This window comes from Macaca thibetana, chromosome 4, assembly GCF_024542745.1.
Source record: "Macaca thibetana thibetana isolate TM-01 chromosome 4, ASM2454274v1, whole genome shotgun sequence".
NCBI lineage: Eukaryota > Metazoa > Chordata > Mammalia > Primates > Cercopithecidae > Macaca > Macaca thibetana.
This window is the reverse complement of record NC_065581.1, coordinates 54,330,462-54,357,408: the sequence shown is the minus strand read 5'-3', so window position 1 is coordinate 54,357,408 and position 26,947 is coordinate 54,330,462. Positions and strand designations below refer to the sequence as shown.

At 39.5% G+C, this 26,947-nt stretch overlaps 1 protein-coding gene across 5 annotated transcripts; it reads left to right on the top strand.

Annotated features, from left to right (window-relative positions):
* The first annotated feature begins 2,611 nt into the window (after positions 1–2,611).
* KLHL31 (kelch like family member 31) lies at positions 2,612–17,076 on the top strand. 5 transcript variants are annotated; one of them, XM_050786263.1, is made up of 4 exons: positions 2,612–2,851; positions 10,336–10,491; positions 13,171–14,375; positions 16,138–17,076. In XM_050786263.1, the coding sequence occupies exons 3-4, from the start codon at positions 13,204–13,206 to the stop codon at positions 16,868–16,870; spliced, it is 1,905 nt and encodes a 634-aa protein (XP_050642220.1). In that variant the 5' UTR covers positions 2,612–2,851; positions 10,336–10,491; positions 13,171–13,203; the 3' UTR covers positions 16,871–17,076. The 5 variants fall into 5 exon arrangements, with proteins under 5 accessions (XP_050642220.1, XP_050642219.1, XP_050642218.1 ...); XM_050786262.1 differs by having other exon boundaries at positions 10,306–10,491; XM_050786261.1 differs by lacking the exon at positions 10,336–10,491.
* Positions 17,077–26,947: the final 9,871 nt, after the last annotated feature.

The window sequence follows — 26,947 nt, the reverse complement described above, 5'->3', positions numbered from 1 at the left end:
CTTGGGTCCAAATTCTGACTCCATCCCTTACCAGCCATGTGATCTGAAACAAGTTAAAACAGCCTTAGTTTTCTTATATATAAAACAGGAATTTTATCTGGCAAAGATGCTGCAAGAATTAAACTAGTAAAAGGCAAATAGAAGCATACCATATTAGTCACCTAGTGCTGTATAACTTAGCAGCTTAAAACAACATGCATTTATAAGCTCACTGATTCTTTGGATCAGGGATGGAGGCAGAGCTTCCCTAGGTCCTCTGCTCTAGGCTCTCTCACAAGGCTTCAATCAAGGTGTTAGACAGGGCTGGGGCCTCAACTGAAGGCTTACTGGGGAAGGACTGACTTCCAGGTTCACTAAAAGATGATTGTCATCATCTTTTGGGATGTTGAACTGAAGGCTTTAGTTTCTAGCTGGCTGCTTCTTGCTTGGGCATCTCCAACCTGGCACTGGGTTTTATCAAAGCCAGCAAAAGAGAAAGTCTGCTGTTAGGACAGCTAAAAAGCCCTGCCTTCATGGAGCTTACATTTGAGCTGGCTGTATGGCAGAGGGTATTGGGAGGTTGGTGGAAGAGAGACAGGTAGTAGCAATAGAAACAAATAATGGCTCAATCTAAATTCCATTAAGGTTACATCCCCAAATTATAGAATGTTCATTCTAAAATGCCAATCTCATCATGGCCCTCTTTTTTATTAAATATGCTCCAATTGGTAGGCTCATTACTTTAAAGATGAAGACAAAATTTCTTAGTTTTCACTATAACCTACTGTTCCAAGCTGTGTCTCCAGTGTATCTACCATAGCAGTAGTTGAATGGTTACAGAGAGTAGCTACTCTGAAAATGATGTGTTAAAGTGTCTTAGATTTTCCATCTTTTGCCTTGTATTCTTCCACTTGTGTTCGTATCTTAACATTAAACTATATTCTATTGAAAGGAGCATCTCAGTGATGTTCTGGCAAAACTGGAATTAATAGTCCTGAACCCTTGAAGATGATAATATTGGTACCAACATCTTCTTGAAGGCCCTTTCTATCATTATATCATCATTATCATAAATACTGATATAAGGCTGACTTTTATTATAATAAAACAAGATTGAAGGCCAAGGCAGAAAGATCACTTGACACCAGGAATTTGAGACCAGCTTGGACAACATAGTGAGACCCTGTCTCTAAAAAAAAAAAAAAAAAAAAGATGGAATATTCTGACCCTTTACCTGAGTCAAGGAGGTGGGACCAAGTAGAATTGCTTAGAAGCAAACCATAATATAAACTTCTTTGATTTACTCCCAGCGCATTCTGTGCTGGAGATCTATGGGTGGAAGCAAAGAATTTTTTAAAAAATCAAAATAGTTTTTCCTACTAAAAACTTGGTGGGAATTCCAACAGAAGTAGTGAATAGACAGATGCTATCCAGTGAAATGAGAGTCTCAGGTGAACTGGAGACTGGTACATGTAGAATCAAAGAGGCTTAGAGTCGGAAAGATATCAGAGATGACGCAGTGAAGCCCCCAACCATAGACAGAGTCCCTTCAATGTCACACCAGTCCTGCAACTTCTTTTACTTCCACCCTTCTAATTATAGAGAACTGGCTCTTTTACAAGGCTGACATTGTCATCATTAGAACCCAGCTGTTATCTGCACTCTTCTTTATTTTAAGGTATTTCCCCAGAATTACTGCACATTACAAATTTTGACATTTTAGGCTACAGAAATTTTGATTGAATCCCCTTGCTGTACAACAGCCCCCACAACACTTGCTCTCAGGAGTCTCACCTATCTTAAAATTCCTCTCTTTGTCATACTTCTCTTCAGATGTTTCCAACATGCACCGCCGCTGAAGTTTTTTTGTTCCAGTTATCTTCTGTAGGATGAAGAGTAAGTTCTCAGAGTGCCAAGATGGCAAAGCGATGCTTAACACATCGTCTGACTAATGAAGAATAATTAGAACATTTATTTTCCATGAACTATTTTTCTATTATTGTAGCTTAATATCATGCTAACTTTTTAAGCAACCATTTCACACTCTTGGTGCCCATTAAAAGTTTTTAGTCAATTACAATCCTTAAATTTTTTTTTTTTCTCATGAAGTGTTGCCAAGGTAGGTATTTCCCAACCTGCATGTGTACCAGAGTGTGTGTTAATCTCAGACCTCTCTGTGATCACGGGAAAATCGCTGGCCATAAACCTCACGTTATTAAACTATAAAATGAACCTAATAATGTTAGAACCACATGTGAGGTGCTGTAGAAAGTACCATGTCTGATAGATAAGTGCTCCTCTTATAAAGAACAGGCTATTTATAACTACTCTCTTCTCAAAAGACCGTAGGTGACCAGGCTAATTACCTTTCCAAAAACTAATTTTTAATCCACAGCCTTCCCTTCTCCTTACTCTACTAGAATCCCTGCTTCCAACAATTAAACACCCATCGAGTTAATTTTCTTTCCTCTCACACAGGTTGATTGAGCTCTTGACTTTCTTTCTTTCTTTCCTTCTTTTTTTTTTTTTTATTTTTGAACAGCCGGTCAGGTCAAGAAACCCAATCCCTCTCCACCAACCGGAGCCCCGCCCCCTGCCCCCGGCTGGCCCGGAGAGTTGAAGGCCAAAGACCGCGAGGAGGGCGCTCGCTGCTGTGCTCCCGGCCAAAGCGCAGGCTCGGCCTGCCTTATCCAGTGGGACGGCAAAGGGTCACTCTAAAAATTGCTGCAGTCGGGTCTTGTCAGGTGGCTGCTGGTGGCTCCCCACTGGATTTTCCTTCTCCCTCTCTCTGTCTCCACAGATCCCTTCCCAAGAGGAGTCTCCTGCTAAAACTTCATCATCTCCAGTTGACCTGCCACTTCACCCAAGGAGGGTAAGGAGCTGGGACCAGAGTCTCCAATTCCTGCCTTCTAGATCCTGGGGTGTGTGTGGATGTGTGGGTGGGAGACGGTGGGCTGAGTGTTTGTGGTTGTAGAGCTATTTCACTGAAGGGAGTCTACAGCTGGGTCAGGTGGTTCATGTCCCTAATCTGAAGTTGGGAGACAGAAAACATTTTTTTGAAATCTGAGAAATGTAGTGTGTTAGGAGAATGTCACAGTAACAGAAATGCATGACAGCGATGCGCTATAAACGTAAAACCACCTGTAATTTCTAACAAAAATTCTAAATCTCTAAAGCTTAAGATATATTTTTCTTTCACTACTTTATAGAGAAGGAGAAGGAGAGAAAATTCTTAGGCTTTGTTCACAAAGTTTAGAATTCTATCTTTATTTTTATCAAGAATCATTTTAACATTTGGTACTGATCAGTTTGCATAAAATGTTACCAGTTTTAACTAAATCTGTAGCACAGATATCGGACAACTCTGAATTCCCAGAAATATAACCTATTGACAAAATGGAAATATCCTTTCTGGAAAAAAAAAAATTGTTGTTTGGCTAAAAAATAGGTATTTGTCTTAAATGTGCACATGTCATTATGCTGACATATATTTTATATTTAAAATCATGTTGGAAGTGTCATGGTAAAGTGGAAACCACCCCCCACCCCCGTCACCCCGAAGCTGGACTTAAAATGGCAAGCGACAGAAGCCAGGAGGGTTGCTATTCCTGGAGGTAGGGCTGATGAGCCCCGACAGATGCAGTGATAGGAATGTGGCCAGGACAGGGAGCAGGAGCAGCTGATTCGCCCCTTTGGCAAAAAGACATTCTGGGATCCCAGTTCATACTGGCATGAGAGTGACAGTGACACTTTAGCACACATGGCTTTTCAGCTTGCCCTGTTGTGGACGCTCTCCCAGGAAGCACGGGTGCAGGGCAGTGGGAAGGAAAATGTTCTCAAATATGAAGTAACAACTCTTTTCTGTAACCAGTTCTGGGGGCCTTCTTCTGGGATCAGTTGGGGCCAGGAAGAATTTAAGTGCCATGCTTTCACATGGACTTGCCCACTTACAGACAAGGGTCCAATTATGTGCCATAGCTTGGCAGCATTATTCTCAGTCCAGTCATTTTGGATCTATTTCGGGTTATGGATCTCATGAAAACGCGGAGCCCTCTGTGTGGAAAGTACACATAAACATATGCACACAGTATGTTTCAGACTATCCCATAGGACTCGTGGACTCACCTGATACCCAACCCAGATCAGGAATGCCAGGTACAAGTCAGATCATCCAGCTACATTTAAATTTCAGGTAAGCTACAAATCAACTTTTAGTATAAGTATGTCCCCAACACTGCCTGGGACGTACCTATACTAAAATATGATTCATAGTTTATCTGAAATTCATATGTAACTTGACATCTTGTATTTTTATTTGTTAAATCCAACTGTTCAGACCCAGACATACATATAGATCCCATGTAAAGAAACCTTGTCTCAGTCGGTTCATCCCTATCTGATAATGAGTAGATTCTAGAGATATGGAAAGCCATATTAAAGGGACATTTGATGTAGGAACAGATTTTGACAATTCTGACAGCAAAAGTCAGCTGTGTATTCATAACTCTCTGCAAAATTATAGAAGCAAAAGTAATGCATCTCCTTGTTTGACAAATGATTAAACTGAAATCCTGATAGGTTGGACGTTCTGACATAGGTCTATCAAGCGGTTAGAGCAGAATGAACACCGAAATCCAATTTTCAGTTCTATGATGATCAAAAACTCAATTTCTAACCTCCTCTCCCTCCAACACACAAAATACTAGGTAAGAAAAAGGGTCAATTTATTAAAGTTTTCAACAAAACCCAAACAAAAACTTTCGTACTGTGTCCTTGTGTCCTATATCCAGCCTTAGAGAATAGAATTGTAGTTAACTTTGTGCATAGAGTCTGTATTCTTTATAGATAAAGTTAGGCACAGCCTCAGCTAAGTGGAACCATATGAAATGGAAAGTATTTGCTTTTAAACAAAAAAATGATAATTTCATATTCAATCTAATACTTCTAAAGGAAGTGCTTGATTATCTGATAAACAAAGTCATGCAAGCCCTCCTTGTCCCTATTTATTTGGCTTACCTAACCTATTGGATTTTCACATTCTTAATACCCTTGATAGGATAAAGAAATCCACAGGATCGATGTGTCCCCAAACAAATTTATTTTACATTCAAAAAGGTAACTATTTTATTCCATTATTTGGAACCAGAATGAACCATTTCATGTTCTCCATATCAAAATTTTAATTTTATAAACACTAGCTATACCTTGCACTGTCTCTATCCTCCCATGGTAGAAAAAGCTAACTTTTAACCTACTACAGTTTTTATTCTACCCTGGATTTAAAGAAGACAATATAGGGGACCAGGGTTTCCATGGGTTTGAATTTTTGCCCCAGCACACACTGCACACTTACTTATGTGATCTTGGACAATTTTTTTTTTTTACTCTTTCTGATTCTTAATTTCTTCATTTGTAAAATGAACATAATATAACCTAACTTTTAGGATATCTGTAATATTTAAATTTAAAAACCAAAATTATGTAAAGTACTTAACATACTTTAAGGGGCCCAGCACGTAGTATACTCTCAATTAATAAACACTAGCTATATAGCTGTTTTTTAGGTGAAAATGGAGTTATCAATTTACATTAAATACATAACACAGATTCCTGCTTGGTGATGTATATTTAAGAATTAATATACTTAAATTTGGCAAATAGAAAAGATGATGCAAAATGTGATGATTTACGTAATTCTGCCCAGCTGCTTATCAGGTGTTGAATACATGGCACTAGAAATGGCCCAAGAGCCAGGATCTGCAGTGGGCATGGGGAGGGGAGTGTGGAATTGCCTCTCTGTTACCCTTCTGCCCAGTTTCTAATGGGCAGCTCTTCCAGGGTAGTCAAGAGGCTGCTCTGCGTGATCGCAGATAGAGCAGAAGGAGAGAGACTGTGGAGTCCGTAGCAAGGGAAGGTGAATTCTCTGGGCTTCCTCCACAGAATGAAAGGATAACTCCAGTAGCATAGGGACCCTTCTACAACCCTCGGCATCCTGTGCAAAGTCTTTTCTTTGACCCAAAAAGGGAAGGGACTGGCAGTGCCTCCAAATAGCTGTTCATCCCATTACACAACCTCAGCTGCTGTGGCTAAACCTGCTCCTCCTTCCAGAATTCCTACTATGGTAGGAATAGTGTGAAAAGTGCAAGCCACCAACAGTCCTGGCAGAAGCTTGTAAAGTTCTTCCTCCCTTTGATCCCAAAAGGCAACGTGTTAGAGCCCCCCTTAGGTAGCCAGGGAGAACCAAGCCTGCTGTGGTTTAGGAAAAATGGAGAAACGGCCTTCACACTCTCCCAGCCACGGGCAGTTTAGCAAAGATGCATGCCTTGCCATGCAGACCATAATCCGAGTCAAAGCCCTCCCTAGGGTATAGTAATCATATCCTGGCTGATGGCCCTGGCTACCAAGCTTGGGCCCTGGCTACCCAGCTTGGGACGCCCTGAGCAGCTGACAACAAGATATTCACTCTGTTAGAAAGAAAAGAAAGAGAGAGATATTAAAAATTTAAAAAAAAAAAAAAAAGAGTAAGTAAAACCCTCATCCAACTTTGCCAAGTTAAAGTATTAATTGAATCAAAAAGAATGGAATGTTTCAAAATGTATTGCTCAGCATGTAAGTTATACTCTATATATGAACACATACATGTCACTCACTTTTGTAACACCTCTTCCTCACAGCCACATTTTGACTGTCATTGTGACCATCATTGATGATGACCTAGGAGTGCACAGTGAACATTGGTAACATTGTAGGAAAAAACAGTGAGAGTTCCTGTAGGAATTGCTCTGACTACATGTCCACATGTGACCTGGTTACTGGATAATATGTTTTTAAAAATACTCAATTTTTTCCCAGTCATCTATTAGCCCATATCATCAGCCTCAAAGCCCAGCACTATGACCAAATTAGTAAAAGGAAGTAAATTAAATTGTTCCACTTTCCTTTCCTGTGCAAATATATTACTTTGCTGGCCTTTTATGACTTCTTTCCTTGAAGATTGCCCTTGCTCTTAACTTAAACATGATTGTGGAAAAATCCTGGTTCATCAAGTGGTGTGCTGTGTGTTTAGGCAGGTGTGTGTTTGTTTGCACCCAGTGTGACATGCCTTGTGTCTGTACCCAGAAAGGCTCCAATGTGAGGGGCCTGGAGAGTTTGTTAAAGCCTTTCCTGTATGCCCCATGAGAACTTAGCCTCTGATTTCTGATCCCCCATAAAGAGGGAGCTAGTCTTTTCTGTAACAGGGCCTGCAGCACAAGATGGGGCTTATTAATTATTAGTTGACCACAGTTCTCCTCAAGTTGAGAAAAGCAGTGGCTTTGGGAGATGCAGGAGCAGGGCCACAGGCAGAGCATTTGTTAGGACATAGGAACAAATGAACAACTCTGCAGCCCTGAAGTCAACATCAGAGCTTTGCTCAGCTTCAAAGCAATGATCCTGATCCTCTGGTTCCTCTGAAGGATCTGCAGCAGTGTCCTTATTGGAGGAGCATGGCACAGAGTGAGAACACTTGGGTGGGTGGGTGGACAACCTTACCTATGAGTTACAGACCCGGCAATGAGATATCATGGTAGCTCTAAAGAAAGACTGAATTTATGAGTATAGATAGGAAAATCTGGCCACAAGAAAGTTGCTTGCAGGCTTTGATTTCAATGGTTTCTTTTCTTGAGACAAAGTCTCACTTTGTTGCCCAGGCTAGAGTGCAGTGGTGCAATATTGGCTCACTACAACCTCTGTTGTCTCCCAGGTTCAAGTGATTCTCTTGCCTCAGCCTCCCGAGTAGCTGGGATTACAGGCGCGCATCACCAGGTCCAGCTAATTTTTGTATTTTTGGTAGAGACAGGGTTTCGCCATGTTGGCCAGGCTGGTCTTGAACTCCTGGCCTCAGATGATTCACCCACCTCGGCCTCCTAAAGTGCTGGGATTACAGGAGTGAGCCATGGCACCCAGCCTGACTTCAAGTTTCTTAAATGGTCTACTGCCTCTCCTTCTCCCCACTTTGGAGAAAGCTAAGTAAGCCAGTTACCTCTAAAAAGTGATTTCACAGGCTCTAAAAGACTTCTTTTAATAAAAAAAAATATAAATACATATGTGTGTGCATGTGTGTATCTATCTATACGTTTTCAGTAATGTTATAGATTACCTGAACAACATTGTCAATTGCCCTGATTATAATGTTCTATTTATAGAACATTATACCCAACAACTGCAGAATACAAATTCTTCTGAAATGTATGTGGTATATTCAGCAAGTCAGTACATATATATGAATATATGTATTCTACAAAGGCTACTCTGATAGAAATTTGTATGTGAGTCATAGAAGGACACTTATTTATAAAACAAAAACCATGCATATCTGAGAAAAAGAGTAGATCTGCCCATTAACTGGTTAGCTTGGATTCATTTGTCAGACTAGCTAATGTATTACCCAGAGGGGTCTTAGAGAAATAGGACAAGGGCAAGAGAATATAAAGAAAAAGAAGGGCATGGAAGTTCCCGTGAGTGGAACAGGCCAGGGCTGGGTCAACAGTGGGAACACCAGGAGTAGCATGAAGGTCAGGCAATGGAGGAAAGAGAAGCCATCAATAGGAAGTAAGAGAAAGAAAATGGAGAGAGAGCAAGCTTTTACTGATTTCACTATTTCATCTAGCCTCAAGTTGCTCTCTCTCTTCCTGGAGATTTCTTAGTCCTTCCGGACTGCATATGAATTTATCAGGTTCAAACCTTCTTGGCATCCAACTTCCTATATGTATTGACCGAACATTACTTGCCCAACTATCTCCCTCATGACCTCAGCCATCTCTGAATGCATGTGACAGGCTGAGTCACGCCTCCCTGCTGCAACTTGAAACATTTCCTGTACTTCTAATAACCTTCGCCCTCCTATACATGCTGCTCTTTAAAACCCTTCAGTTACCAAGACCCAATAAGATTTGTGTTATCTGCAAAACCTCCCATTCTAACACCACCCCACCACAATAGTCCTTTTTATTTGAATCCTTAAATCCAGATACACAATCTGTTCCATGTACTCTGTTGTTTTGCTCATCTAACCTATAACCAAATGCCCCAAGTTTTCTGAACTTTTGGGGTTAGCCCGACCTATCAAAATGAAAAACTATTTCTCAGGTTGTGTATTTGTATGTATTCCCTTTCTCTCCCTGGCGTTTTTTAAAAATCTCATAGAAATATTTACATGTTCCAGAACTCTTCCCTTGGTTGCTGTTTGCCACTTCTTTTCTGAGTCACTATGTGACTGTTCCATATTGCCTCCTGCTCCTCACGACTGCTTGTCCATGATGTGGTGGCTTTCTCTGATTCACTTCACTCTAAAGCTTAAACAGGCTCCTTTCTTTATTCCCAAAGACAACTAACATAGGCTACTGCTTGTCATGAAAATGGTTCAAATTTTTTGAGCATTCACTTTTTGTCAGGTACTCTGCAAAATGCTGTTACAGACATTTCCTCATTAGGCTTTCATTGACAACCCTAGAGGCAGGCACTATTATTATCTTCTCTTAAGAAATAAGTCAGTGGAGACTGTAAGAGGCTACGTAATCTATCAGGCTAGGTAATCTATCAAAAGTCACACGGCAGATAAGTAGTAAAATTGGTATTTATGTTATATTTTCATTGTCATTCTATTTGAAATATTATCAAAATTTCTCCTGTGATTTCTTTTTTGACTCATGGATAATGTAAAAGGAAATTGTTTAATTTTCAAATATTGAAAATTAAATGGTTTTCCTAGACAACTTATTGTTATTAATTTCTAATTTAATTCCATGTGGATCAGAAAGTATGCTAAAATATTAAGATCTCTCTGTAAATATTATGTGTATATCAAACAAATTGAAATAGCCAAACAGCTGCTGCCCTGAGCTTCTCTGAGTCCCTCCCACCCTTCCACCCTCTCCTGGGTCTATTATCTAGTAACTGAAGAATTACACAGTGTACCCTAGGGAGTCACTGGGACCCAGGTCCAGCACTGTGGCCTGAATCCATTCTGGTTAGTAGATGTCCTGTTTTATCAGTAATTAATATTTTAAATATGACCCTTACATGCTACTTATGAAACAACATCTTAATGATGAATAACAGAATATTTAGGATTTCAGTTTGAGGCACTCAGATTACTCCTCAGACTCAGGATTTCCTCTAAACGATGAGCATTTACAAATTCTGTATCTATATGAATGAAAAAAAATGGGCCACAGGAGTTCTTCCAGGAACACAGACAGGACTTTTCCCCCCAAATTTACTCTGCTATGCTTACCTAGCTCCTTATTAATATTTTACATTTGCCATGTCTTGTCTCTCTAATATAAGTTACATCTTGTACTGCTCCATCGTTCCCAGCACTGTGCTGCCCACACCAAGATGGATATCTGATAACCGCTTGCTGACAAATACTCAAAAGCTTCTCCCAGAAAATCCAACAAGGAGGCACTCAACACATAAATTAATGCATTTGAGCATTAAAATGATAGTGGGTTCATAATCTATTTTCACAAGGTAAGGACACATTTTGCATTGTTTGCAAAAAAAGAATGAAGGATATATGTGCTATAGTCTTGTAGAAAATATAAATGTGAATATGATAACTGGAGCTTAAAGAAGAAAACAAAAGCCCTGGAAAAGAAATAGACCATCTCTATTTTCTGCCTACCTGCTACTCTTCTTCTGCATGGATAGCAACAGGAGCAAATACAATAGAAGGGCTACAAAATTACTTTAACACATACACCACCCATCAAATTGATAACCCTTCAAGGAGAGCCAAAGCTGAGTTTTACCCCTCAGGATAAAATTACAGTGGGATTTAAAACACACACCACCCCTCCCCTCCCACATACACACACACAACAAAAACAAAAAATTGTAAACCACCTAAATACGTAGATGCTTATCAACAGGATAATAGTTGAACAATGTATGATACACCCTTACTATGTGTAACTATGCACCGATTTTAAGGAATGAGGTGGATTTATACATATACTGCTATGGAAAGATGTACATGAGTTACTGCTAGCGAAAAGAGAAAATTGTTGAATAATTAGCATAAACCTGTTTTGATATAAGTTTTCCATAGTGTTATGTTGGAGCTGGCTTACACTGGCTCACAAGAGCTGATTGTTGAATTTTCAGAAATTTGGCAAGCTGATTGTTAAGCAGTTGATAGCTTGAAATCAGCCATGATGAGTGTATTTGCACCAAAGAAATCATCAGATTAGGCTGGCCAACGCGGCTCATGCCTGTAATCCTAGCACTTTGGGAGGCCAAGACAGGTGGATTGCTTGAGCCCAGGAGTTTGAGATCAGCCTGGGCAACATGGTGAAACCCATTCTCTTAAAAAAAAAAAATACAAAAAAACATAGGCAGGCATAGTGGCATGTACCTGTAGCCCTAGCTATTCAGGAGGCTGAGGTGGGAGGATTGCTTGAGTCCTGGAAGTCAAGGCTGCAGTAAGCCAAAATCACACCACTGCACTCTAGCCTGGGTGATAGAATGAGACCCTATCTCAAAAACCAAAAGGTTAAAAATACTTGTTTTCCCAGTCTGTTGCTTGCTTTTTAAAGAGTCAGTTTTGTTTCATGTTTTTATTTTTCTATATTCCAATATTTCAGTCTTTCCTTTTATGGCTTCTGGATTTTGTGTCAGCTGAGAAGGGCCTTCCCTACCCTAAGATGTAAAAACAAAAACAAAAACAAGATCCCTAGCTTGTTCTGATTGATGTAAGTTTGTGTATGTGTATATGTTACTTAGATATTTAATTCATCTGGAAGTTATTTTAGTGAATATATAGAGTAGGAAATCAGTTGACCTAATGCTATCATTACAAGTTCTTGCCCATTGATTTTTTAAGCGCCACATTTATCCTAATATATATACTCACACACATACACTATATAAATATATAAATATGCACACACATATATACTGTATATATCTATACACACATACACACATATACGGGTTTCTACCCTTTATTTTGTTCTGGTGAGTTTATAGGTTTCGACCTCTTATCTTATTCCACTGAATTTATTTTTATTCCTTATCCAAAATTTTTAGTTCCTCTAATTTTTTTACATCTGGTAAGAATTCCTTTATTTTTAAACAATATTCCTAGATGTTCTTTTATACTCACTCCCTCAGTTAAACTCTGAAATCATTTCATTAATTTCCAAAAAGAAAAAATATAGAGGTAGCAATTAAAATTTCACTGAATTGACATCCATCTCTTCATATAGGACTCTAGAGTCCCTCTCTGTTAAATCCTCTGGAAAAATCTGATAGTACTTATCATACGTGTCTCACTAAATTCGAGTATGTATGTAAATTAAGTATGTATATCTCTTAAAATATAACAGGTTTCATTGCTACTGCAAATAAAATAATCTTTCGATAATATTTTCTACATTTCATATGGATTCCTGAATTTTAGTATTTTACTGAGGAAAATCTTCGGAGTGTTTATAATTCACTTTTTCATGAGAGTAAACTAAACCCTTTAAATGATAATTAACTACTATTCTACTGTATAGCTCAATCAGAAAATGTTGGCTGGGTACAGTGGCTCACATCTGTAATCTCAACACTTTGGGAGGTGGAGGCAGGCAGATCACCTGAGGCCAGGAGTTCGAGACCAGCCTGGCCAACATGGTGAAAAACCCATCTCTACTAAAAATACAAAAATTACCTGGGCATGGTGGCACACACCTGTAGTCCCAGCTACTTGGGAGGCTGAGGCAGGAGAATCGCTTGAACCTGAGAGGCAGAGGTTGCAGTGAGCTGAGATCATGCCACTGCACTCCAGCCTGGCCAACAGAGAGAGGCTGTCTCAAAAAAAAAAAAGAAAAAAGAAAAAGAAAGAAAGAAAAGAGAAAAAAAGAAAGAAAAAAAAAGAAAGAAAACATGGTCACTTTTTCTGTATAATTACCTGGCAATACAGTTATGGAGAGATTTCATTTGATAACATAAATCTTCCTAGAATTGTCTTCAATGCTTCATGCTGAAGTAACCTATCTGTAAAATGTGCATCTAGTTTAATATGTCTTTAAATCTATTTTTTAAAATTAATCTATTTTATGCCACGAAAACTATTATCTTATGAAAAGGTTTCTCAGTGTAGTATTTCAAAGTCTAAAGCACAATTAAAATAAAACTATGCCTTTTTTTCCTTTTTTTTAGCAAGCTCTTGCCTGTGACAGTGTATTTGCCAACATGGCACCCAAAAAGAAGATTGCCAAAAAGAACAAAGGAGATATCAATGAGATGACTATAATCGTAGAAGATAGCCCCCTAAACAAACTGAATGCTTTGAATGGGCTCCTAGAGGGAGGCAATGGCCTTAGCTGCATTTCCTCTGAACTAACAGATGCTTCTTATGGCCCCAACCTCTTGGAAGGTTTAAGTAAAATGCGGCAGGAGAACTTCCTATGTGACTTAGTCATTGGTACCAAAACCAAATCCTTTGACGTTCATAAGTCAGTGATGGCTTCATGCAGTGAGTATTTTTACAACATCCTGAAAAAAGACCCATCAACTCAGAGGGTGGATCTCAATGATATCTCACCACTAGGCCTGGCCACTGTCATTGCTTATGCCTACACTGGAAAGCTCACTCTCTCCTTGTATACAATAGGAAGTATTATTTCTGCCGCTGTTTATCTTCAGATCCATACTCTTGTAAAGATGTGCAGTGATTTTCTGATACGGGAGATGAGTGTTGAGAACTGCATGTATGTTGTTAATATTGCTGAAACATACTCCCTAAAAAATGCAAAAGCAGCAGCCCAGAAATTTATTCGGGATAACTTCCTTGAATTTGCAGAATCGGATCAGTTTATGAAACTTACATTTGAACAAATTAATGAACTTCTTATAGATGATGACTTACAGTTGCCTTCTGAGATAGTAGCATTCCAGATTGCAATGAAATGGTTAGAATTTGACCAGAAGAGAGTAAAATACGCTGCAGATCTTTTAAGCAATATTCGCTTTGGTACCATCTCTGCACAAGACCTGGTCAATTATGTTCAATCCGTCCCAAGAATGATGCAAGATGCTGATTGTCACAAACTTCTCGTAGATGCTATGAACTACCACTTGCTTCCATATCATCAAAACACATTACAATCTAGGCGAACAAGAATCCGAGGCGGCTGCCGAGTCCTCGTCACCATTGGGGGACGCCCAGGCCTTACTGAGAAGTCCCTTAGCAGAGACATTTTGTATAGAGACCCTGAAAATGGGTGGAGCAAGCTTACAGAAATGCCAGCCAAAAGTTTTAATCAGTGTGTGGCTGTGATGGATGGATTTCTTTATGTAGCCGGTGGTGAAGACCAGAATGATGCAAGAAATCAAGCCAAGCATGCAGTCAGCAATTTCTGCAGGTACTTGATCTTTTATTAGGAACTGAAATGGTTCAATATTATAGGGAAATAGCCCTAACATAGAAATAAATTAATCTTGCTTATTAGCTTAGTCCATTGGCTTAGTAAATCAAAAATAATAGTAATGCCACCTTACGTATGTTCAGCACTTTATATTACATAAAGTGCATTCATATATATTTTGCACTATAGATTCCTGAAGCAAGCCTGTGAGGTGGGCGGGGAAGAGATAATTATTCTGATTTTACATATGAGAAACCTGATACCCAGAGAAGTTATAACACCAGTAAGCGGCAATTCACATTTACTCATTTCTAGTTGGGTACTCTTCACGATATACTGATTTTTGATAGAAATTAGGTACAAATTTAGTTTTTAACACTAAGTAGTAAGAAAGAATAGAATAAAACAAAATTTATTTTAAGTGACTACTACTGACAACTGTCAAATTCATAATTGGCAAATAGAATGAGATCACTAAAACTGTGGCAGCTAATTCTTTTGAAATACTTATTTGAAAACCGAATAACAGAAAATGTGTCAATATTGTTGACACATATAGAAAAGGGTAAAAGAGTAAAACACATCCTTCAGAAAAATGGAATTCAAATGCCATATTATTTTATATATTTATGATTAAAAATTAAACTTCCATTTATATGAAATGTTCAGAAAATCATGCTTATATCATGGTAGTAGTATGAAGTCAAACATAACTAATGAGCAAGATCTGAAAATTTGTGTAGCATTTCATGAAAAATATTCTTTATTATTCCATTATGTGTGTATGCATTGAAAAGAACACAATTAACTGATTTTCAGTGTTTAATTTGTAACTATAGTTAAGTTTAATCTTAACTATGGGACAAAGTTACATGGGACAAAGACGAACATCAGACTGAAGGAGTGAGTTCTGTATTTACAATATTTCTGAACTATGTCAACAGGAAAGCATCAGTTCACTATGCTTATTTTCCTCCTGCTGAAAAGACACCTATTAGTACTCAAGTCGCTTTTTGAGGTATTGATTTCAGTGCTTATACATGGATAGTTCCAAGCACTGAAAATATATATATATATTTATCCTTAAACTAAAAAGTCTTCTCTACCAATAAGTGCTGGAAAATAGAAAAGTATCCAAAGTTAAGCCTTTGATGATGCTTTTAGACATGAGTTCCATTGTTCTCAGTCTAACAGACAGGAGAAGACTTTGTTGAGTGGCTTGGGCTTTACTGTCGCAATGGCCAAGAGAGGTGTAGAAATAAGGGGTTTGCGAGAAATTGAGAAATCCAATCAGTCAATTCGTATCTTAAACAGTGAGAGGGAGCTGGGAATGGTTGGCATCTGAAGATATGCAGAATTGACTTTAATATGGCGTTGCCCTCCTCTGATCACCACAAATGCCCAGTATCCCCCATGTGCACATCTCATAAATCCCGCTGTATGTAGATATTTCAATATAGAGGAAACGGGCGCTGAAAGCTCAGTCTCTGTGGGCTCTTCTCCAAGCGGCCCCATAAAGGGAGTGCTTATAAACGGAGGAAAGGCGGGGGCGAGGGGTAGTCAATGCCTGCTTTGTCTTTAGCAAGTGTCACACATTTTTACTGGCTGAGAGAGAAACTCCAGCCTCCAGGTGAGGAGCTGGACCAGGTCCTCGCCTCCTTGCAGGGGTAGTGTCAGGCTTCCCACTATGGTTTGCGGAGTAACATGGGGTCCCCAGCTGCCGCCGACAAAGCTGTTACACCTTCTCTGTCATTTCCAGATACGATCCCCGCTTCAACACCTGGATACACCTGGCCAGCATGAACCAGAAGCGCACGCACTTCAGCCTGAGCGTGTTCAACGGGCTCCTGTACGCCGCGGGCGGCCGCAACGCAGAAGGAAGCCTGGCCTCTCTGGAATGCTACGTGCCCTCCACCAATCAGTGGCAGCCGAAGACGCCCCTGGAGGTGGCACGCTGCTGCCACGCCAGTGCGGTCGCCGACGGCCGCGTGCTGGTGACCGGAGGCTACATCGCCAACGCATACTCGCGCTCTGTGTGCGCCTACGACCCGGCCAGCGACTCGTGGCAGGAGCTGCCGAGCCTGAGCACACCCAGGGGCTGGCACTGCGCGGTCACACTGAGCGACAGAGTGTACGTGATGGGCGGCAGCCAGCTGGGGCCGCGCGGGGAGCGCGTGGACGTGCTCACCGTGGAGTGCTACAGCCCCGCGACCGGCCAGTGGAGCTACGCGGCGCCGCTGCAGGTGGGAGTGAGCACCGCGGGCGTCTCGGCGCTGCACGGCCGCGCCTACCTGGTGGGGGGCTGGAACGAGGGCGAGAAGAAGTACAAGAAGTGCATCCAGTGCTTCAGCCCCGAGCTCAACGAGTGGACGGAGGACGACGAGCTACCCGAGGCCACCGTCGGCGTGTCCTGCTGCACCCTCTCGATGCCCAACAACGTGACTCGGGAATCCCGGGCCAGTTCGGTATCTTCTGTGCCAGTCAGTATCTGAGCCCAGGTAGATGCAGGGACGCAGAAAGAATACGTTATTTATTCATAGAGCCACGTGGTTAACCTCTGAGTTCGCGAAAAGGAAAATATTTAACATTTACTACACTGATTGTATTGTAAAATATGTCGAGGCACATGTCCTGATGGCTTTAAATTCCTGGTATGGCATAATCTACCTCTGTCTTTTTTTTTTTTTTTTTTTTTTTTTTTAATCAAAATACAGGGCCATGGCCAACAAAAGAAACAATTTATTTCAGCGGCCACTGGGTGGCAGACGGAATTCGTTATAGGTACTGTTCCAAGGCGGCATGTTTCCTAAATGTATAGCGGTTACACCCACATTTGAGATTTTTTCCTCTACACTTTAGTACACTTGAGGTTTATGTAAGTGATTTCATGTTCAAAAGTTTATTTTCCTCTCTCTCTTTTTTCTTTAGGAAGTTGAAGATATTCATATAGATTTTATTTAAAAATGGAAATTGTCGATCTACGTAGACTTAAGATTTAATTCTCTATTTCAACGCAATTTTTCCCCCAAATGTGATTGAGTAAAGGATTTTGAAAGATATCCCATGACAACGTAATAAAGCTTAAAACAAGATCTGACCGAAAAGGAATAGGGATTCCACCCAGGGACTGTAAAGTTGATAACCTTTGCGTTAGCGGACATTTCTCTTTTTCCATGCCTCAGGCCCCAGTTTATTTTCTACCATAAAATCCTGCTGTCAGTCAAGGAATTGATTTGAGTCATTTAATTTATAGTGTAAATTTAAGTCATGTGGTTGTTTCAACTAGAAGGATTTGCATTTTATCCCTTGTCCTCTGTTAAAGAAGAATTTCACATACCCTGGGAGCCTTACCCTCACCGTAAAAGCTACACCAACCTGGTTAAAGGCAACCTTGGCCCTAATGTACACCCTGCAAAGATCACCAAATAAAACTATGTCCCTAAGGACCATTAGCTTGAAGCTTAGAGAGCCTGAAGTTTATACAACTAATAATAATAATTTTATTTGCCCCAATCTTTTGTAAGACAAGAATGAAAGAAACATTTGGAATTTGCAGATTTGGTAGTAACTGGATGAACGGGTTCTCCTGTTGATAAATGCCATTGTTTCCCATTTCATATGGATCCTCCTGATTTCTTAAGTAAAAATCAAACACTCATCTCACATATATAAAAATATATGCTCATTCTGTCCTATTTTTATTAATCTCATCTGCTCCAAATTAGCTTTGGATTTATAATCAAAGTATATCCACTTGATAGCATTTTTCTTATATGTTTGCCAAGTTTTGAGGAAAGGGAATGACTGTAGTAAATGATACATATTTTCCTTTTTTATAATTTATCACTTTATTCTTTGACAGTTTATTTGTTTTGGAGAGGAAGTGGCCTATCAATTATGGGTTATGTGCAATTGGATTTTGAAAAATAAAACAAGCTATTTAGGAGTTGAACATGAGTTATATGAAAATATAATTTGGTTTTCATTCATCTCATCCTCTCCACTTTGTGTAGATAGGTTGTTGCTAGAGTTATGATATTTATTTCTAAAATATGTTATCTGAACTGTGAAAAGTGGTTCATGTAGTACACTTTGTGGAACAATTTTATATCATTGCCCCTTATGAAAAGTTCAATCTCTGGGTATTTAATGATAACACTCAGGTAAGGGCTACAAACGCTGTAAATTAAGAACAAGACATTATTAATGTAAAAGCACTGGGCTGTTTCCTTATCCTACACAAAGAATCTTTTACCTTGGTGTATGTGGATATGGTATATTGCCTTGGTGTATGTCTATGTGTGTATATGCACACACTCATACAACTGAGAAGCCTATAGTATACGGTTAATTTTTAGAGAAAAGGTGTTTTATTGTGGACTACACATCATAAGTGGGCGAATAGATGTAATTCCTTGATGCACACTAATAGATGTGTTCCCATTGACATCTTGGAAGTATTGTATGAAAAGGAGGACCTAGGGCTTGAAATGAAATGAGAATCAATCAGTTGTAACATTACATGATGGAATAATGAGAAGAGATGCTGAAACTAGAGGATTTTTCGTCTATCAAAGCTTGATAAAATAGATTGTGCAAAAACTTGGCAGTGGCTTTCTAGAGATGAAACTGGAGACATGTTAGAGCTGGACAAATCATTTAAAATTACTATTTAACTTATTTTCTTCATTGTTTATCTGAAAACTCAGAATATCCACATATGTGAGCTTACCAGATTCTTAGGTACATTGCTGTTCCATCTTCTGCTTCAACAGTTAGGAAAATAAAGACCAATATGAATTTGGAATGTTGGAATTTCTGACATACCACATTGGCGAGGAGTATGGAATGTAAGGATTGATGAAAGTTTCATATCCTGGAACATCTTGCATTGCCAATTGAAAGACATAAAAGTATGCAGAATCAAAATAATGTGTGTCCCCTTTCATGTGTAAGCGAAACATATTCTTTAAACCACCTATTGAAGCAGTTGCTGCTAGAAACCTAGTTTCTCCAGATTTCCCAAGTGGAAAATATTTAGTATGTTTTTAAGCTTACATTCAATTACTCTCCAGAATCTTAGGACCCAACCATATACTTCCTTTTATTTTTTATTAAAGAAAATGACTTGTTATTTTTGTAACGTCTGAGTCCTGTGATCAAATAAAAGCATCAGTTCAATGTATCAGAGAAATTGCATGTTACCCAGCAGCTGAAATAATAAAATTCAAGCTCTCTTTTTCCGAATGGGCCAGAGGCCTGATGAGAAAGTCTGCAGGAAGCCAAACTTTAACGTAGTTTGTCCATTTTTAGTTAGGTTCTTGGTGCCAAATTGTCATCCCTGATGCATTAGTTGCTTTCAGTGCACTGAATGAATTTTATTTTTACTTCGTATGTTGTAAGAATGGTTTTGAATAGAAGGACAGTGATGGTACAGATTCGTATAATTTTAAAAGATGATTAGATGGTAGTGAAGTGTTATGAGTAAGGAGGTATAATTGATGCCATAAGAAAGTGAGTACTGAATGGTTCTATGATTTAAGGTAGAGCAGCAGTTGTAGTAAGTGTATTTTACAAATACGCATGTAAATAGAAGTTTACCTGGAAATATGTATGTTCTAAAAGGTCAACTTTTTAATTTTATTTTTTTGATAGTTATCCTGGCCAAGTGTCTTCAGAACTCATCCAAGTTACTAGGCGAAAGAAACTAAAATCACCTCATTAATTTTTTTCCGTTAGTTACAACCAAATGAATTTATGTAATCTCTGAATGAGCTAGATCCCTATTCCAGCCACTGATGAATAGGTTCTCCAGCACAAGGCAGCATTAAAAGGAATTACTTTTCAGTATTTCTTTTCACGCCAAAAAACCCTACAGCATAATTTTCCAAACAGTGCTCTATTGGTAATTATGAGAATTAAACACTCTAAAATATTAAAGATTTACCCTCCAGCACATTCGTTGGGTAAAGACCATTTAATTTGCCCTCTCAGGGAATTTGAAATAAATTATTTGTCTTGGATATTCTTTAAAAACTTTTTATTTATTCAGCAAATTTTGGCAAAAAAAAAATTCATTTGCTTAAAACATTCTGGTACTATGTAAGGAACAACGAACTAAAATGTATGCAGTGTTATTTTGTAATCTCATCACTATCAATAAAGCTGCATTCAATAAGACCTTAGTCAATTACTAAATATGGGCAGTTTTGAAATATCCTTTCTCTGATGATTGGGGTGTTTTTTTTTTTTTTCTCTACTTAGTTTTCATGATGATTCACCCAGACAAAACAACAACAAATGACAAGTAATTGAAAAAATGTTTCAACAGCTTGAAGACTAGTGAAAGAAAAAGGTATAAAACATCAATAGAGACTTGCTTTGTAACTCAGAGAAAAGCCCAACTCTGGTCTAGCTCAGCCCTGACTATTTAGAAGTCATAGGTTAAGTGTGGTTTGTCTTCCCATTTCCACCCTGACCACAGCCAGCTTGTCACAGGTGCATCATCATTTGCAACAAAACGTTTTAGGAAATAAAATCCCATTGTTGTGTAGACAAGCCCTTACAGCCTTTCTCTTCTACCTTACCCCTCCAAATAAGCAAGTAAAATGTAACCAATATAAGATGCTCAACCTTTGATCTAATTTAGTACTTAAATAATAACATTCAGTTGAGGCCATCAAATCTAGGAAATTCTAAATGGCAGCAACGTTTTTCTTAAAATTCTCCAAGCCCAGTAATCATATAAATAGACTAGACTAGCCTCAAACACAAAACAAATGGTGCCACATTCCAAATTTTGAGCATACCAGCCAGATGCCTCAGAGTTTCTTTGCGTTTTCTTTAAACTCCCACATTACTCCAAGCTTCCCTACAGATTTGTACGGCCTCCCACAACAATCTTGGGGATGGCTCCACTCTCAGTTACAGTGGGAAACTAAGCAGGATCTTTTTTTGCTAGGCCAGGTATAGACAAGATCTATGCCCTTTCCAGGCTTCAGCACTGTGCTGAATTCTATCTATATCTCTTTGGCCAGAACAGCCATCCGGCCTACTTAGATGAAAGGGAGCTATGAAAAAGGTCTTCATGTCCAGGAGGAAAAGTAAAGTTTTCATATAGCATTGTCTCTGCACAATGAATGGCTAGTCATCTTCATACCTGGTTATCAAAGGAACAAGGAGCTTCCCAGTCAAACTGCTTCCCCTCAGCCACACTGCTCTGGCTCTGATCACACCATAACAATGCTCTCCTCTCCCTTTCCTGGGTCACAAGACATGTACTCAGCTCCCCTATTACACCTTGCCTTTTTCCTTCTGAAGAACAAGCCCAGACAACTCTTGCAGACTTTTCTCAATTCAGTGCCCTTACAGGTCAAGAGCGTGTATTAAATGTATTCTGCCAGCCTTGAGTGTTTGCACAAATCCAGTTCCCAACAGCCATCAAATAAACCCCCCTCCCTCCCTGGGTCTCCTTGTTCTTCTGTTTCTGGAATCGTCTTAATTCTTCTTGATTTAACCTCTTCTGAAAGAATGTTGAGTGAAAATTATACATCTGTGACTTAATTCCTGCCACTCTAGCCATACTAGCAGGTTCCCAATACATGACAATTTGGGAAGAAGAGAACACATGAAGAGTCTAAAAGAGGACATACACGCATCTGTTCTTAATCCCCATTAACAGAAGAGGATTCCTGAAAAAAAGAGGGGGAAGGAAGCTAAATGGTGGTAATCTCTCAAGTTTTATTCTGCAATATTAATGAAATGTTTCCATTTACTGCAGAGTTCCAAACTGAAAAATGATTTATTTCATTACAATTCTGCATATGAGTAGCAAAGAAAATTCTGTATGCCAAAAGAATTCTTTGTTGTTTAACAAATGTTCATTAGACATAATTATTTCCCAGCCTCATGCCCCTGATTATATTCTGTCTTTCTCTGCCCTGCTCTGTGCTCCGTCCCCTAGGGACTACATCATCCAGACTCAAGCTCTTTGGCCGCACATTTTATTCATCTAACGGGAGGTATCAGAAGGAGGTCAGAGGGCAGAAGCAAGTGGTTGGGATTTTTTTTTCTGCCCTCTTCAGGCTTCAGCACTGTGCTTCTGGCCTCGGCTGTAACTCTCAACAGCTCCAGCCCAATGGCCTTTCCTCCCTGGTTCAAATCTCACCGTGCCTACGTGCCATCATAGTTTACCACCTCTGGATATTTTCCTGTTGATTTATGTTCTGCCATCCCTTTTAGAATACAATCCTTAAGTGTGAAAGTTTTGTCTCATTCACAGATGTACCTCCAGTGTCTAGAGTCATGCCTGGTGTATAGTAGGAGATCAATTTTTTGTGTGTGAAGTAAGTAAGTGAATGAGTGAATAAAACAGTATACTGCTTGCTGATCTCTATTCCAATATTACTCATTTATTTAATCAACAAATACTTATTAAGCATCTACTGCATGCAAAACACTTTCCCTTACCCCAGGAATCACTACAGGGAAGCACATTAAAGTACACAACCATGATAACTAGGACTTTTCCAAACTAGCTGCAAGCCAAAAATTAAATTGTTAAGACACATTACAGGTGGAAGGAGTTATGCAACCAACACTTTCCATTTCTTAAAAAAAAAACTCAAAAGATTGATATCTCTATAGCTATGTCCCCTTTAAAATTTTTTAAATTACATACATCCTCTCTCCAATTGCCAATTCTTCAAAAACAGGTTAGAACTAGCTTCATCATTTAGCTAGTAAGCATTTATTCGGTGCTTACTAAGTACACACACACGCACACACACATCATTTAAGTGTGAGTGTGTGTGTATATACATATATTCTCTCTCTCTCTCTGTGTGTGTGTGTCTGTGTGTGTGTGTATGTAAAATGTGTGGCCTTATGCTTGCATTCTGAAATTAAGAGCCATTATGATTACATCACCTTATCTCATATGAGAGCTAAACAAGTTAATAGGTAAAGTTCATTTCTTTAAACACTTCTCATGGGCAGCCATGTTTTCAGAGACATGGAGAAACCCAAGAAAGTAGAGCCTACACACAAATATCCAGGGGCCTTTTTCTGACTCAAAAATGAGAGATAAACAGGGACTCCTGGAAGCAGGACCCTTGCAGCTCAATCCCTCGTGCCCTTCAGAACCCCAGACCAGTCTCCATCAAAGGTGTTTCATTTCCCTCATGGGTAAAAGTACTGAGGGCAGGTCACTCAGTGCAGAGTCCTTGGAGATGGACAGTGAATCTCTGGGCCTGAGTCTTCCAGAGACACTTGGAGTGCATTAGTTCGTTCTCACACTGCTAATAAAGCCATAACCGGGACTGAGTAGTTTATAAAGGAAAGAGGTTTAATTGACTCACACAGTTCAGCATGGCTGGGGAGGCCTCAGGAAACTTACAACCATGGCTGAAGGGGAAGCAAATACATCCTTCTTCATATGGTGGCAGCAAGAAGAAGTGCTGAGCAAAAGGGGGAAAAGCCCCTCATAAAACCATCAGATCTCGTGAGAACTCACTATCACCAGAACTGCCCCCATCATTCAATTACCTCCTCCTGGATCCTTCCCCTGGGGATTATGGGAACTACAGTTCAAGATGAGATTTGGGTGGGGACATAACCAAGCCATATCAAGGAGAGTGAGATATTGCATAAAGAAATAAGGGGTGGCAAATTCAGCTGAAAGAAGGACTGGCTCCTGCTTTGGAGGCACTTCACAGAGCCACACTTCTGAAGATGGCGAGGGGTACTGGCGACTGATCCTGGGACAGCTTTGGGAGCCTGCTGGAGATGGCGGGGCTACAAATGGACAAATGGAAAGAGTTACTGTTGGAGGGGAGTCTCCCCATGCAGGACTGCTTGTTTTGAACAGGGACAAACTAACTCCACTGAAAATCCATGAAATGTTAAGGCATTGCCAATTTCCATTATTTCCCCTGAATTCTTGCAATTAAAATCCAACTTGATAAATTAATGCCTTTGATGAAGCCATCCAGTCCTCTGCCCCTGCCTGCCTGCACTGACCTTGCCATATTCTTTGACCCAGGCAGAAAATCGTTTGGCCAGCTCTTTTCCCCTCCTTAAAGTATGAACATGAAGTCTGAAAATTCAGAGCTTAAAGGTGAGAGTCAAACACCTCAGCTGGGCCGGGCGCAGTGGCTCACACCTGTAATCCCAGCACTTTGAGAAGTCAAGGCCAGCGGATCACTTGAGGTCAGGAGTTCAAAACCAGCCTGGCCAACATGGTGAAACTCTCTCTCGACTAAAAACACAAAAATTAGCCAGGTATAGTGGCGTGTGCGTGTAATCCCAGCTACTCAGAAAGCTGAGGCAAGAAAATCACTTGCCCCCAGGAGGTGGAGGTTGCAGTGAGCCGAGATTGCACCATGGCACTCCAGACTGGGTGACAGAACAAGATTCTGTCACACACACGGGCATACACACACACACAGGCATACACACACACCCGCACGCGCACACACACAGAACATGTCATGAAACTTGGCAGAAAATCAATTTAGGAGATAGTTTACCTCTTAAAAATAGAGAATAAACTTCTTGAAACATAGGAATACATCACCAATATAAATGGAAAACACAACTCCTACAGGAAGATGAATAAAGACTTGAAGAAAGAATTGCAAGGAACAACTTCATTCTATCAACTCTCTCGACTAAGAAGAAAGAAGCTCAAGGAGCTAAGAAAATAGAAAGACTAAAATTGGCTAAAGCAGAATTTAAATCCGGGTTTCCCAAGTAGCCTTGTAGTAGGCCAATTAATGTCACCCCTTCCCCTCATGTCCATACCCTAATCTCTGGGTCCTGTGCATATGTTATTCTATATGGCAAGAGGGACTTTATGTAATTAAGGCTGTGGATCTCGAGGTGCAGAGATTATCCTGGATTAACCAGATGGGGCCAGTCTAATCACTTGAGCTCTTAAAAGCAGAGAAGTTTCTCCAGCTAAAGTCAGACATGCAGCAGAAGAGGAAATCCAAGAGCTTTCAAGTGTGAGATGGATTTGATGTGCAATCACTGGTTCTGAGATACAGTTGCCCAGATACAAAGTTAAAAAGAGGCCTCTCAAAGCTAATAGAAGTTCCCAGGTGACAGCCAGCAAGGAAATGGAGACCTCAGTCCTACAGCTACAAGAAACTGGATTGTGCCCACAATTTGAGTGAATCTCCCTATAACCCATGCTGTCAACACAGATTATAGCCTGGTGAAACCTGAAGCAGGGAAACCAATCAAGCCAACCCAGACTTCTGACCTACAGAGCAATGAGATAATAAACATGTGTGGCTATAATGCACTAAACTGTGGTGATTTGTCTGGCAGCAGCAGAACTACTCACGTCCCTGCTGTTCAACTGTACTCGGGAATTTAGGGTCACATGCAGGTTTGATTCCATTTTCAAAGCAATGAAATTTTGTATATCCACCGCCACAGATTTGCCTGCATTCTCTCTCCTTAAAAGTTGTTTTATCTCTTTTTAGTTGGACTCCTATCATTTAATTGATGCTATATTTCCTCTTATTGAGATTCGATAAAATTATAATTTTTAAGATAGTATTTTTAAAATATAATGCTGTAAATATTATTTTTATAAATATATTACTTCTACTTCAGTGGACCCTTCAAAATTAGATCATATAAATATTGTATTTTTCACCAGGCATAGTGGCTCATGCCTATAAACCCAGCACTTTGGGAGACTGAGGTGGAGGATCACTTGAGCCCAGGAGTTCAAGACTAGCCTGAGCAACATAGCAAAACCCTGTCTCTACAAAAAATTAGCCGGGCATGGTGGTGCATGCCTGTAGTCCAAGCTACTTGGGAGGCTGAGGTGGGAGAATCACCTGAGCCTAGGAAGTCAAGACTACAGTGAGTCCTGATTGCACAATTACACTCCAACCTGGGCAACCCCTGAGACCTTGTCTCAAAAAAAAAAAAAAAAAATTGTATCTTTAGTGAAATAGAAGGTCCATCATTATTTAAACCATCATTGAACTTTGACATGACCAGGTGGAGACATTTGAAAGAATCAAGACCATTTCTATATTCTATGAGCTGTTACTAGAAATCAATAAGATAAACTAATATTTTCTTCAATACATTTTGATTGTTTTTAAAAACAATGCACATATATACATTTTTTAAAATCTTAAACAACAGCAACACTGTCAACTAAACTTTGTAATATTTTTACTAGGCTAGATTTAAATGCATATATTAATTTAGGGTAGTTGACATTTTGCAACCATTTGTTTTTTATTTTGTAATTTATTTTTAACCTTTATTATTTCATTTAGTATATTCTTTGCTGTTTAAGTGGTTCTGTTTTATGCAGTGAAGTAAAATATTTTCCATATATATCATATATATGGAAAACTATTCTATAATTGTATTACCTAGATTTTAAAAACACTACCCTAGAAATTATAATACTATCAAGCCTCAATGACAACAAATGTATCATCAATTAAATAACAGGAGTTCAACTTAAAAGAAACATAATGACTTTTAAGTAGAGAGAATGCAGGCAAACTTCTGTGGCTGTGGATGTACAGGAG